The sequence below is a fragment of the Delphinapterus leucas genome, chromosome 6 (assembly GCF_059928025.1).
Source record: "Delphinapterus leucas isolate spDelLeu-1000000601 "Yukka" chromosome 6, BTC_Dleu_Yukka2, whole genome shotgun sequence".
NCBI classification, from domain to species: domain Eukaryota; kingdom Metazoa; phylum Chordata; class Mammalia; order Artiodactyla; family Monodontidae; genus Delphinapterus; species Delphinapterus leucas.
In genome coordinates this window covers 62,556,659-62,570,140 of record NC_143134.1, presented here as the reverse complement: position 1 = coordinate 62,570,140, position 13,482 = coordinate 62,556,659, and the positions used below count along the sequence as shown (strand labels likewise).

General features: G+C 37.4%; 1 protein-coding gene across 2 annotated transcripts in view; it reads right to left on the bottom strand.

Annotated features, from left to right (window-relative positions):
* The window catches only part of MPDZ (multiple PDZ domain crumbs cell polarity complex component), a 558,334-nt gene that overhangs the window by 68,768 nt on the left and 476,084 nt on the right, over positions 1–13,482 (bottom strand). For both annotated transcript variants that reach the window (XM_089913222.1, XM_089913221.1), the window contains 11 exons: positions 12,398–12,543; positions 11,589–11,672; positions 11,206–11,399; positions 9,570–9,717; positions 6,913–6,999; positions 5,897–5,987; positions 4,991–5,034; positions 4,049–4,171; positions 2,685–2,789; positions 2,016–2,128; positions 855–978 (listed from right to left, as the gene is read on the bottom strand). In XM_089913222.1, coding sequence (XP_089769348.1) covers positions 855–978; positions 2,016–2,128; positions 2,685–2,789; positions 4,049–4,171; positions 4,991–5,034; positions 5,897–5,987; positions 6,913–6,999; positions 9,570–9,717; positions 11,206–11,399; positions 11,589–11,672; positions 12,398–12,543 — 1,259 coding nt within the window. The remainder of the gene's footprint in view (positions 1–854; positions 979–2,015; positions 2,129–2,684; positions 2,790–4,048; positions 4,172–4,990; positions 5,035–5,896; positions 5,988–6,912; positions 7,000–9,569; positions 9,718–11,205; positions 11,400–11,588; positions 11,673–12,397; positions 12,544–13,482) is intronic.

Sequence of the window (13,482 nt, the reverse complement as noted above, 5' to 3'; positions counted from 1 at the left end):
TACTAATCTAAAGCTCCTGTACCAAATCTTTTAATGGGTTTAACATAATTTTGTTTCCTCTGTGCTACAAAATTTTGAGAATCTGAATTTTCTCCTGCAGGAAATTTTGTCATTCCTAAAAATTGTCTTAACAAAAAATTAACAATAATTATATCGGTTTAAGTTATTTTAATAGCTTCACCAATGTTGTTAATAACTTTATTTGTATTCTAAATTTTCTTACCAAAGAAGAGGATGCTATATGATTATAACTATATACCAACAGTTTTCTTTTCTTTATTGAATCCCTTGAATGCAAATAGCTGATCTGTGGTAGGTGACAGAGCTGCTGGATACTCCTTAATATTTTTCGTAGTTATTTTTCTATTCCATTCAATGAAATGAAACTTGCAAAATAAATGCCCTACTAACTAGTTATTCTCCTTATGTATTTTATGTACTTTTCTGTGCCTGTTTTATATTTCACAACAAAAAAATGCAAAGAAAAAAAATGTCAGGTCTCTTTAGCATACACATATGTAAAATGTCCTATTTGCAAAAGACGTTCAATCACATACAACTTGTTTCCAAAGGAAAACAATCAGGCCTGACTGTCTAACGTTCATTAATAGTTTTATGTATATTGTCGAGAGCACCCATGCAACTTCAATTTGAGCCTATTTTCCTTTAAACATAACTAAATCTCAAATTGGGCAAACATATCTAATGACCTATTCCTGTAGGGATTTCCACAAGAAAAGAATCAACTGTTAATCATTGGGCATTACCTCAAGCCATAAACTAGTAAGCCCGCTGCTGACCACCATTAATGAATGCTTAGGGGGGAAGAGGGTGGTTAAAATTTGCAAGCTTACCTTTGGGAACACTGTTTTAACATAAATGGGTAAATCTCCGTGAGGGCTGCCATATCCTCCTACTATACTGAAGCCCAAGCCATCTGGTCCTCGGTCTAGTGCAATAGACTTACACTGAGGAGGTCTACAGTAAAGGGGAGAAAAAAAAGAGTCTTTAGACTTTTAAAAAATAGATATATATATGGCATATATATATGTATCTCCATGAATCTGTACGTTACGGGTTAGCTGACATCCACCTAAAGCTAGTATAACTCTCTGTGTTACCGACAGTTGAGTACATCACGGGTATTTTGGGGATGCTTAAATTGTCAGTGTGTGCTGTGCTATGTATCTTAAATTTACATAATCTAATGAAATACTACTTAACACCCTATTCTCTTACTCATGTATACTACCCTTAACCTAACATATTCATGGCAAGCTCTCATTGTATAAAGCAGCTCCTTCCTTTTCCAGTTTATTTAAAGTGAGAGGCTAAACTGCCAAAGACTATGATGGAATAAGTCATAAACATCAGTATTCCCAAGCTCAGAGACAAAAATAGATGATAAGAAATATAAAAGCTGCATCAAATTATGTAAAAATTCCAACATGCTCCTCTCTCTATATTCTAATTCTTGTGTACTCAATTTTTGGGTAACTGTGAATTTTTTTTTTTAATCACAAGTATGATTCATTAAATGATTAGGCAATGTTGGAATTTTTAAAAGGATAGATTGACCCCCAAGACTAAAATGTTCCCTCAAAAAACTCAGAGATGGGGCTTCCCTGGTGGCGCAGTGGTTGAGAGTCCGCCTGCCGATGCAGGGGACACAGGTTCGTGCCCCGGTCCGGGAAAATCCCACATGCCGTGGAGCGGCTGGGTCCGTGAGCCATGGCCACTGAGCCTGCGCGTCTGGAGCCTGTGCTCCGCAACTGGAGAGGCCACAACAGTGAGAGGCCCACGTACCACAAAAAAAAAAAAAAAAAAAAACCTCAGAGATGAAGATGTGGGAAGAGTAGTAGCATGCATGCATATCTGCTTGTCTATCTATCCACCTACCATTCCATAATCAAAGAGTTTAGAAACACTTGGTTTTCATATTTTATACCTCATCTTCCGTCATTTCACCTTTACGTGGGTAACAGGGACATACAAACCATAGTATATGAGCTCACCCTAAATCATCGTGAAATATACTGCTTGACGTCAGCCCAGTGAAAGAAAGACTAGAACTGGCAGGCTCCTGCTGATGACCTGTGACCACACTCACATCTCCTCCAGCAACCACCTGTACACAGGAGAAATATAAAGAGAAAAAACACACGCTCATGTGGCTAAGAAGACATCGTAATTTTTCTTCAAAAAGAGCACTGGGAATAAAATGTGTATTTTACCATCCACTTAATCATTTCTGTTAGCATAAATTCAGGAATTTCATAAGGTCCAGAGGCCTCTTCAACTGACACTAAGAATATGCTACTAATTCAATTCTACCAAGTTCTTTGATGCTTTTCAAACATGGTTTCACATGCAATTGTTTTCCAAAGATCTTTAGAATGTAAGTCACTCAATCACACCACTTAAAATTTCAGCAATTAATCATTTCCTGCCAAGACCATGAATTTTCCCCCTAAGATATAAAGTATGAAATGATAGATGCATCAGGATAAAATGTGACAGAATGCGTTTCCTATGTACTTTCTTGGAATTCTCAAAGTAATCATTTATGTTCAAGGGAAACAGTAAATACAATAATAGGAGATTTAATCATTTTATAGCTTTAACATTAAATCTCATGTGTCCTCAAGCTACCCATATTAGAAGAGTTGCGATAAAAATCTTACCTGCATTTCAATGGAGCCAGAGGCATTTTTCAGAAAGTTAACTGCCTGGGTGTGAGTCATCCCCTCCGTGGATGTGCCACAGATAGTGACAATCCTATCCCCAACCTGCGAGGGAGAGAAATAGCCATCTGCTACAACAGCCATGGAGAGTGGGATGATTTCCTTCCCTACCTTCCACACCACATATATACTACTAATCAGCAATAGAAATAGAACCAAGGAAACGTCCAATTCCAAGCAGCAGCGACCACAAAGAGAAGCTGCAAGTAATGGCTGAGTTCTATCATCTTTGGTGCAATGGGCAGGGAATCACGCTTCCCTTTTCTTTGTTTCTCCTGGTTAAGACATTACTTCCTAGTAAAAGAATACCATATCTGCTATCTTTTGGGAACCAGAATCTCTCTGGATATTATTATTATACACATTAGCTGTGACTCTAAGTCAAGAGTTGGCAAACTACGGCTGACAGGCCAAGACTGGCCCACTGTTTATTTTGGTTAATAAAATCTGGTTGGAGGACAGACATGATCATTTGGCTGCTTTCACAAGGCAGAGTTGAATAGTTGCAACAGGGACACACATGTATGTCCTGCAAAGCCTAAAATATTCATCTCGTCCTTTACAGAAAAGTTTTCTGACCCCTGTGTTACGCGTACAATGTTTTTAAGTGCCAGTCATAAATTTACATAGCAAAGGGAAATAGAACCATTACCGATTTAGACAGTATTTAAATAGTGTTTATGGTTTGAGATCATTTTTAAGGCATGAGGCCATATAGATTTTACTTTATAGAGATTGAGTTACTTTAATGGAATATTCACATGATTTCAGAACTGGGCAGTTAGCATAAATTCTATCATAGTGCTCTACATATGCAAAATCCCTCAATTTTGAATCAAGCTTTGTATAGTTTCACATTGTAAGTCATGTTTACACTAAACTTTTGCAAAACTATGAACAAATGCAACATAAATGACAATTTTCAATTTAATAAAGTTAAACCAGCATTTAAACCAAAAAAACACATAAAGAAAAAATTTCACTTCATTCTGGCAATACCTCCTGAGAATACCTTCTGTTTTATTTTAACTTCTTCCACAGGGTTTCAAACAAGTAAAAAATATTAAGAAATAACTATAAATCATCCCATTTCATTTACTTGAAAATCTGTATACAACAACAAATTCTCCTCTCTTTTAACTTTCTTCATCTTTTACCCAAAGCAAGCCCTGATGTGGCTGGGTAAGCGGATTTAAAAGTTGACAGACATCTCAAACTGCCTGCGACAGTTGGCCAGAGTCAAAGGGTTTATAAAACCTTTTGACAGATTTGCTAGGGCTACCAGAGCTATCAGTAAAACTTACTCTGAGTTTCTGGGTCTGAGCTGCAACTCCATTCGGGTGCATCATTGCAATAAATATAGGAACATCACCGAGCGGGCTGCCCACTCCTCCGGCAATGCTGATCCCCAATGAGTCAGTGGGTCCCTGCCATTGGACAGACAGAGTACTTTGGTCAAACTGATATTTTTAATTGGATTTTGGTCTCTTTGGCACAATATTCTATAGTTAACTTTGATCTTCTAGATGTGAGGGCGGAAAATGATGCCCAAGAAAATTGTATTACTTTATTTGATACAGGTCCTTAATGTGATTTAGAAAAATAAGCATCTGTTCAGGAGTTAAAGAAATCAAAACTAAATGAAAATCATGCTACAGGGAATGAGGAAAATCAAGGAAGCTGATGAAGTGAAAAGGAATCAGAGAGACCCGTGTTCAAAGCCAGAAACCCACACTTACAAACGCTGGGATCTGGAACAAGTCCACTGCTTTCAATGAATCCCTAGATCTTCACGGACAAAATGGAGATTACCGTGCCTCTCACAAAGGGCTGCAGTGACTATTAAATGAAATGACGATGGTATGAAGTGTCTACAAGTGTGCTCAGCACTTATATCTGCTTTTATTTTCTCTGTTGTGCGTGGCTATCAGAGGAATCTGTTTCAGGAGAATGGGAAATCTCTGTTCAAGGCAAAGGCTAATTTATCCTAATATGAGAAGTGAGAGAGACCCGGCATTATTTTGCGTGGGGCTGGGTTGATACCATTTGTGGCAATAAAGAGTACACCAAAAATGATTTTTCAAACAAGGAAATTCAGCAAAGACTGCATTGGGCTATTTCCACTGCATATAATACATATTTTATCAGATGGTACTATAAAATAGTAAGGCAGCTAACAGGAAAATACATATGCAGATGCCTTTGGAGTCAACAGAGTTTATATTGTTTCCTCTCTCCCAAGTTACCTTTTTAATTTCAACTGCTCTTAATCCCTGTATTTCAGATGCCACTGTAAATAGGAAAAAGATAAAATATGGTTATTAGTGCATTTTTAATGTTAGTTTAAATTTCAGTTGATGTCTACAGCTAGATGGGACTAAGTGAGGTACCCTAATTTTTTTGCAAAGGGGGTTTCAAAGTTACTAGCACACATGATTAAATCTGCCTTACAGAGGGACTTCCCAGTTGGAAAAATGCACACACCATCCTGTTTCTTCCTTCTTATTTCAAGCATTGCTTACACAACTCCATAATCCACTTTGAATGAGTTAAGGACAGGATGTGCTTTGGATAGAAAGACATGTGCACAGCTGAGAGAAATAAAGTCATGGAAGCATTAAAAAGAATCCATGGACTTAAGTGCCTAAATTTCTAGAATATTAGTTACATTGCAAACAGAGACTGCCATATGGTTAGTTTCTTCAATTTGAACAACTTTCAACCAATGCTCCAAGCCAAAAAACCCTCTGCCTCATGATTTCATGTAATTAAAACACAGGAGGATCATATTAATTTTATCAACCAAATTTCTTGCAATCTTCATGGAGAAAGAAAGCTTCACTTAATGGGATCTTCTGATATATTGGTGTTACATTAAACAGAAAAAGGGAATAAAAATCAAATACAAAAATCTGCTTCGCAAGAAAAAATTGCAGGATCCTGATTCTAATGTTTAGTATACCTCGTAGGGAAAACATCAAGTGGGAAATGCCGCTATAGGCATTGCTTCATGCTCTTCTGAATTTTTGCACCTATACTAGGGTTTGGGATGATTTAGAGGAAAGAGGGCTTCAGAGGTAAAGTAAAACAGGGGAAAAAATCACGGTTGATGGCCAAAATTCAAACCACTTAAAATTTCAATCCAATCTTACATGCATTCTTCTTTGAGCTGCTTTCCAGTGACTCAGATGTACTGGATCCCGCAAGTGGAAAAGTGAACGATGACAGGCTCCCTTCACTCATCTACAAATACATAACAGTTGTTTTAGAAAGTCTGGGAAGTAATAATACCCGCTAAATATGACTTATTTCAGAATTCGTTTAATGGGCTTAGAAATACTTGTTAAGCAACAGTGGCATTTGGTAATTTGAAGGGCAATCAATATGGAGAGTTTCCACTGAGTTTTCTCTTTTTTTTTTTTTTCTTTTTTAGGAAGAATTTGTCCAATGACATAAATAAATTAAAGGCAAAAGAACGGATGCAACTGATTCCAACCTTCCTAAAACTTTAGTGGATTTTCATAATCTCACCCAAGCTAATCTTCTCTAAATTTAAACAAATGCTGTACACAGATGGGGACTTCAACAACTGCAGAATTAGGGCCAGTCGACAGGAAACGAATGGTAATCATTCAAGGGTGACTAAGAGCTCCTTAAGGACAGGCTGATAAAAATGGGCTTCTGTCATCAGAAGGCAAGACAAGAGAGGGGCTTACCAAGAGACTCCAGCTATCTCACACCATATTTTATACGTGGTGGCGAGCTTCTACAGTTCACCTACATGGGATTTTTTCAGTTCAATACTGATTGATAAATGTTTGTTATAAAAATACTTTAAACATATGTCTTTGTAGACTTTATATGTATATATTACTAGGTTTACTTTTGAGATTATGGAAAAAGAATCATGTCAGAAAAGAAGAATGGTTGGAATTAAGTTCCTTAGAATGACTCACAAAGTACTCAAGAGCTCCATCCACCTTGCTTGCCTGTCCACTCCCATCTCTCGTTCTTCCCTATCACAAACTCTGCACCTCAGCCACTCTGCCAAGCTGCCAGGGGGCCAGGCCTGTGTACGTGACCCTGGACAGACTCACGGTCAGGGCCGTCTTTGAGTTCCTTTTGGCCTATGGACTGCATTGCCCTGATGAATTCCACAGCTACCCACCTGGCTGCTTTGAGAAGGTCTCCTCTCCGAGTGGAATGGGCCAGCTTTGACTCTTCCGACTTCCAAGGTTACTGTGCCTAGGGAACACTGGGGGGGAAGTTGTTCGATGAAATGTTTAAATAAAATGCTACAGTCAGCTTTAGAATTACATTTTACCCTTCAAAACTGGGTTTTTGAAAGGCATTTTCCTTTTGGAATTTCCACGGGCAAGGAAACCTCCAATCCTTTGTGGAAAAAGGCTTCTCTAAAACATTAAAACTAGTAAAAAAAAAAAAAAAAAAATTATAACAAGAAGCAGCAGCAGCAACACCCAGTGTCTGTCTTACTGCCTCATGATCTACATGGAGAGCATGTCTGTCAAGGCAAAGAGAAATGGAGAATCAAGCAATTATCTCACGGAACACACTAATTTAGACAGGCCAAAAGAACTAAGTAACTCAGATCTTAAAGTACAAAACAAAAACAATAAAATAACCACTACCGCAACAATTCGTTTTGCCCTCAATAGCAGAGGTACTCAGATAATTGGGTAAGCTCCCTACTGCCTCACTGTACCTGAATAGATATATTATAATATACAATACTTAAACAAGCCATATTGCTGTAAACACAAAACGAGAATTGAAGACAATTTCCCTGTGGTCCTTTATGAATAAATCATAGGCATGCAAGAAATGCTATACAGTCTAATGTGAAAGTAGCACAATGAGGTGTTTCAGAACTCAGGCTTTTGGAGTCAGATACACTGGTTTAAAATCCAGACTACGTGATTTACTAGCTGTGCGAACTTAGCAGATGTTTACCTTGATAAGTCTTTTTACTCTGCATTTTAAAAACAGAGACCATTATAGGCTGTTGTGATAAAATAATCCATGCACAATTCTTATCAAAGTGTCGAGCACAAAGCAGTATCGTCAATTGTGTTGCTTCCAGTTTTCTATTATTACAAACAACACTGCAATGAACCTTATGTACGTGAAGTTTTTTGTGTATTGAGGATTCTGCAAGATGTTTAAATGGAGAAATAACAAGTCAAAACAACAAGAAGCAGCAGCTGGAGGTACAAATAGCAAAGCTATATAAATATTTAAGGCTCTCATTATATACTGCCAAACTGGGTTTTTAAATGGTGATTTAACTGGTTCTAAAATTATTTAGGTTATTTTATGGATGTCTCCTTCTCTATCTTTGAGAGGTATCTATCTTCCAGAGTTAACTATCATTGTCAATTTATCTCCTAAAGGAAGCTACTTCTCCTTAAAGAATTCTAATTATTTTTTGAAAATCGATAACTCTAAGAAGAAATGATAGACTTTAAGTGTGCTTTATTAATAACTAAATTTATATGTATATACCAGATCCTATGCAAACCACAGAGGTTTATAACAAGATGCTCACTTGAAAATCACTCCATGAAGCTAAGCTTAGCCACTGTAGAGGCTCCCAATAGCATCTGAGATCTCTGACATTTCTCCTTCTGTCAGACACTGTCATGAAGTTATGTGCTCATGTTACTGAACATGGGCCACATGACATGGATACTGATGGCGATCGATTTTTAATCAGCACTGAACTACACTTCAGGTCATAAAAACACATGTTAGCTAAAGGAAAACAATGAGATAAACACTGCTTTATTTACTTGTAGGAACACAAATCCCCTCTGGAAACTGGAATATTCCCTGATAGGAAATATGTCTAAACTTCCACGAGTTGTATTTTTAAGTGACTATTCTATATTTTACATTTTTAAAATGAGACTGGACCTGCCTTTCCAATCAGAAAATGATTCTTCATGGAGAGTTTACTCCATGGAGGAAAGAGATTTCACAATGTAAAATGTACTTAAGACTAGCAATGATACCTTGGGATGGAGGCCTTATAATTATTGAAATAACAACAATAATAACTGTTGAAGGTACTGCCCGGTAAATCTGCCTTGCATTGTCTTCATTTCATAAGGATGACCCATCCAACTGTGACTTCACATGTCAAACTTTAAATAGTTCAATAGTTTTGAATCAGAGTAAGATGTGAACCAAACATTCTCTTCTGTCATGCAAAAAGGATAAAATCTTTCTTCCACATTCTTCATCTCTGGGGAAATATAAAGATTTCCAATTTAGCACCCAGTAAGGGGTTAAGGAAGGGGCTGGGACAGGGCAGTCCAGAAAGCATGACTTCCAGAGGTGCCCTTCTTGCCTCCTATGATCTTCCGCCTTTCTGCTGAGTCCCTTTTCAAAGAACACCCGTGCCAGGGAGGAGATTCTTCCCTTAGGCTAGGGGTCATAAGAATAAATCCAAATATAAATATGGGGGGGCAGGGGAGAACTGAGGTTAAGACGTTTTTTCTCCTTTGTGGACTGAATATGTGTTTTTCTTTCAAGAAAAGAGCCACACAGTAATCACTTTGTGATAAAAGATTTACTAAGAACACAGATACTCAGTTCATAATTCTTACTACTGCTAAATAAATATATAATAATAAACAGCTGATTGTAAGTTTGTTATTTAGAGATTTATTACTGAAATATGGTGTCTAATGTATAAACATGTCTTATTTGAGAGAACATATTAAATAAACACTTGTTTGAATGTGGCCGCCCCTCCTTCTCTTACACTATTACACACGAGCATTTGTGACACTGGATTTCTACCTTCAGCAGAGCTGCCACGGCTTCCTGGGTGGCGTGACGGACGTCTTCTCCATTCACCATTAGTATCTGGTCTCCCTGCATCAGTCTTCCGTCAGCATCTGCAATTCCTCCTTTCACAACGTCGGACACAAATACTCCAGTATCACTTCTGCAAACGTAAAATTTTGAATGTCAACATTATTATTTTTTCCCAGCTGTAATGCAATGCTTATTTAATGACAGGCTAACATTTTACAACTGGAAATTGTACTTCTATTTTTATGACTTTGAAAGTTTTATTGTTTTCAGCAACACTGGTGCAACTATGAGAATTATTTTTTGTAATAAACAGTATCTTATGTCTTTACAATATTTCATAGATTGAACATATCTTTCATAAGCATATTTATTCAACAGTTCTACATTGTGAGTAGAAGTGGCTATTATACTCATTTTATGAGTCACAGTTACTAAATGGCAAAAACAGGACTTGAGAGTCAGTCACTGGGAGCTAAATCTATTGTTCTTTCTACACCATAACGAAGCCTTGAATGGATATTGACCTGTGCCTACATAAATATGTTGCTATTATCACCAGTGTCATTAACGTTACTGAAAATAAATAACGGATATGTATCTCAAACTAAAACCATTTGTTCCTCAAAATTAAGTACCGTTGCTGTGATGTCTCTTCTTTTATATCATTACAGGTCTAACTTTCATACAAGATAGGTTTATGCAAAATGAACAAATATTCAACTTATTTCAATCTTCCTTTCATAAAAGTATAAATAACTCAAGGACTTCTTGTTGAGATGCAAAGATAACTCTTAGTAGAAACATTTAGTAAAAGTTGAATTGTATCACTTGTTCTTGCTAAGGTCATGACCTCAAACAAGCCCTTTCACCATCTGATACTCTGCTTTCCCATCTTAAGAATAAAAGTGTTGGAACTTACTGGATTATATACTTTTTAATATTAACTATATATACATATTTAAATAAATGAGGTACTTACTTTATGTATATTCACCAACCTACTACCCTGGCCTCTTAATTTACACTTTCTATTCCCTTCTGATGGTGTGCTCTTGTTCACACTGATCCTTCTCCCTAGAATATCCTCGCCCACTTTTGTCAGACCAACTCTCACCTCTCATTTTTGGCTTCATCTCTGGCACCTCTTTATAAAGGGGTTTTCCTAATCTACTTCCCTTAAATAAGGTCATGCAGTCGGTCCCTTTCTCCTGTGCTTCCATGGATCCCCCACGATGCGTTTCTGTCTCTCATCAACAGATTCCTTTGTTGCAAGAATATATTTAATACTCATTTACCAAACTGAGTTTTTGGATCCGTGGATCCAGGATCCATGTCTTATTTAACTCTTTTCCCCAGAACCTAATGTATCTCCTGGCACCCAGCAGGTCCTCAAAAGTACCAAATGGCTTTTTGTCTAGTACTTCCAAAATCCCCCAAAATACGGACTAAAAAATTTCAACACCCAATGTCTTCTGATGTTCCACTACTGCATGGGCTGAAATAGCTACCTACAGAACACTAGCAGTTGGGAAAGATTCTACTGCTGCTAGTACTCTTCCAAGGAATTTAAATTCAATCATTTCCAAGAGGTCATTGCATTTGCCCTGATCAGTCATACCTTTTACCAACAATACTCAACCCCAAGCCTTTGCCCGGCTTCTTCTGCAGCTCGATGGTGAGGGTGTCGTACACATCCTCCTCTTTGTACGGAGCCTCATCTCTGTAGAGCGTCAGGCGCACCCTTTGTGGTGTTTGTCTCAGCACATTTATTGCTTCATCATGTGTGGCCTTTCTCAAGTCAATTCCATTCACCTGTACAGAAATGGGACACAGAGGGTGAGGAACCAGGTGAGTTGAATAAAAGGAAAAAAGATAGGGAGAAGGGAGGGAGGGGGGAGAGGAAGGGAAGGAGGGAGGGAAAAAGAAATAAGCAAAGACCATCCCCCCCAGAGTACCCTTTTCTTGGTTAGTTGTAAAGGTCACAGGCACAGCATTCTGTACCTCTAAAATCTGATCTCCAGCCCAGAGTCTTCCATCTTTACATGCTGCTCCTTCTTCGTAAACTTCATGGATAATAATGGCACCCTAAGGGCACAAACAAAACACAGCCATGCTTTATACCATTCTCCCTAGGGAGGGTGAGCAGAAATGGAGTCAAAGCACACTTCACTTTTAGAGACAGTGATAAGGGTTATACACTCACTGCATCCATATGTGAGTCACATATCAAAATTGAAAGAAAAGCATAAGAAGACAATTTTTGCTAAAAGGCTCAAAGAAGCTTACATTTCTTTCACATGATAGGGCAGTTTAAAGAAAAAAATTATAAAATATATAAATCACCCACACACACATATATAATAGATATACCTCACCTCATCATCTTTCCTATCCACAAAAGGAATGAATGGATTTTAAAAGCATTTCTGACATTTAGAAATTTTTATCTATAAATTATCCAAATTTTCAGATTTCTCTCAATATGGGTCTAACCCAAGAGTATCCAGTCAGTAAAAAGAAAATTAAAATATGGCAAGAACTAATAAACTAACAGAAATATTTTGAATCTAAAGGTCACAATCACAAGTATAAAGAAATATTATTAAGTCAGTGTTGGCTTACTCAAAATAAAAATCCCAGTACACAGCTGAGTATCTGCCCTATAAATTAAAATAACAATGAATGATACATTTTTCTAAGCCTCTGTATTTCCTTTCATAAAACTGATGGAAATCTCCCTGACAATTATCTCTCAGGGCTCACTGAAGAGGCTGCCTGTGTATGTGGAGCATCTCTGGCTGTGTCCTCACCAGCAGTGTGTCAGACCCCCCAACGATGCTCAGGCCCAGCCCTGTCCGCCCTTTGGAAATCTCAATTGTTGTTTCACAGCCTGGGATGATGGGGCAGGTTGCAGGATCAGAAGCAAAGATTGCTGGTGTTGATGACCTGCTTGTACCTAAAAATAATTTAAAAGTGAAATGAAATACAAACAAAAATTGATTAGAAGGCATATACATCAAACTCACCACACTGGGTGCCTTTGGGGGATGGAGCAGAAACATGGGCCCAAGTTGGGGACAAAGAAGACTATATAATTCCATCTTACTCTTTTAGTTATATTTAAAACTATCCAACAAATGATTAAATCGTCATTGTTAATTTAGGGTGGTGGGTACAAAATTACCTGTTATATTATTTTATGCAGTATTCTGTATTTTTTTTAATTACTGGAGGTAATGGGTAAAAGGAATGAGAACAGAGAGTTGAACTGAACCTCTAGTTCCACTTTGATATTCTACGTTTCATGGGACCCAAACAAACTTCTTATGAAATTATGATTTGTAAAACTCAGAACTGAGATATGTGGTGAAGACCTAACTCACATTCAGGAAAGATGACAAAACACAAAGGACATCAGTAACTCTGGTCATGGTGCCTGCCATTCAGGGCTTTTTAGATTTTTGATTTGGTTTTCCTTTTCATCCTATCTTAGAGCATCTCTACTTATGTAATCAAATCTGAGCATACAAGCAGCTGGATTTAATATATGAGTTTATAAGACATCAAGTGAGACCCACTTGCAGTTTCTTTCCTTGTGTCTCGATGTTTTATGAACTCGGATATTAAATCCTGGTGCATAAATGCTCAGAATTAAATAAATAAGATTAGATTATGAAAAAATAAGGAGAATACAATTTTACACTTTGTTTTATAAGAGTCTTCACATCATATGTTTTATGATATACCAAAAAGCATAGAGCAAATGTCATATTTTGGGAAAGCTGGGATACTTGATAGATTAGCTTTAGAAAAAATGTTCTCTTTCTAGGAATCAGAGGCAGGCTATTTTCTTGCTCCTGAATGGAGCAAGGTGTAATGTATTTTCTTTTATGTT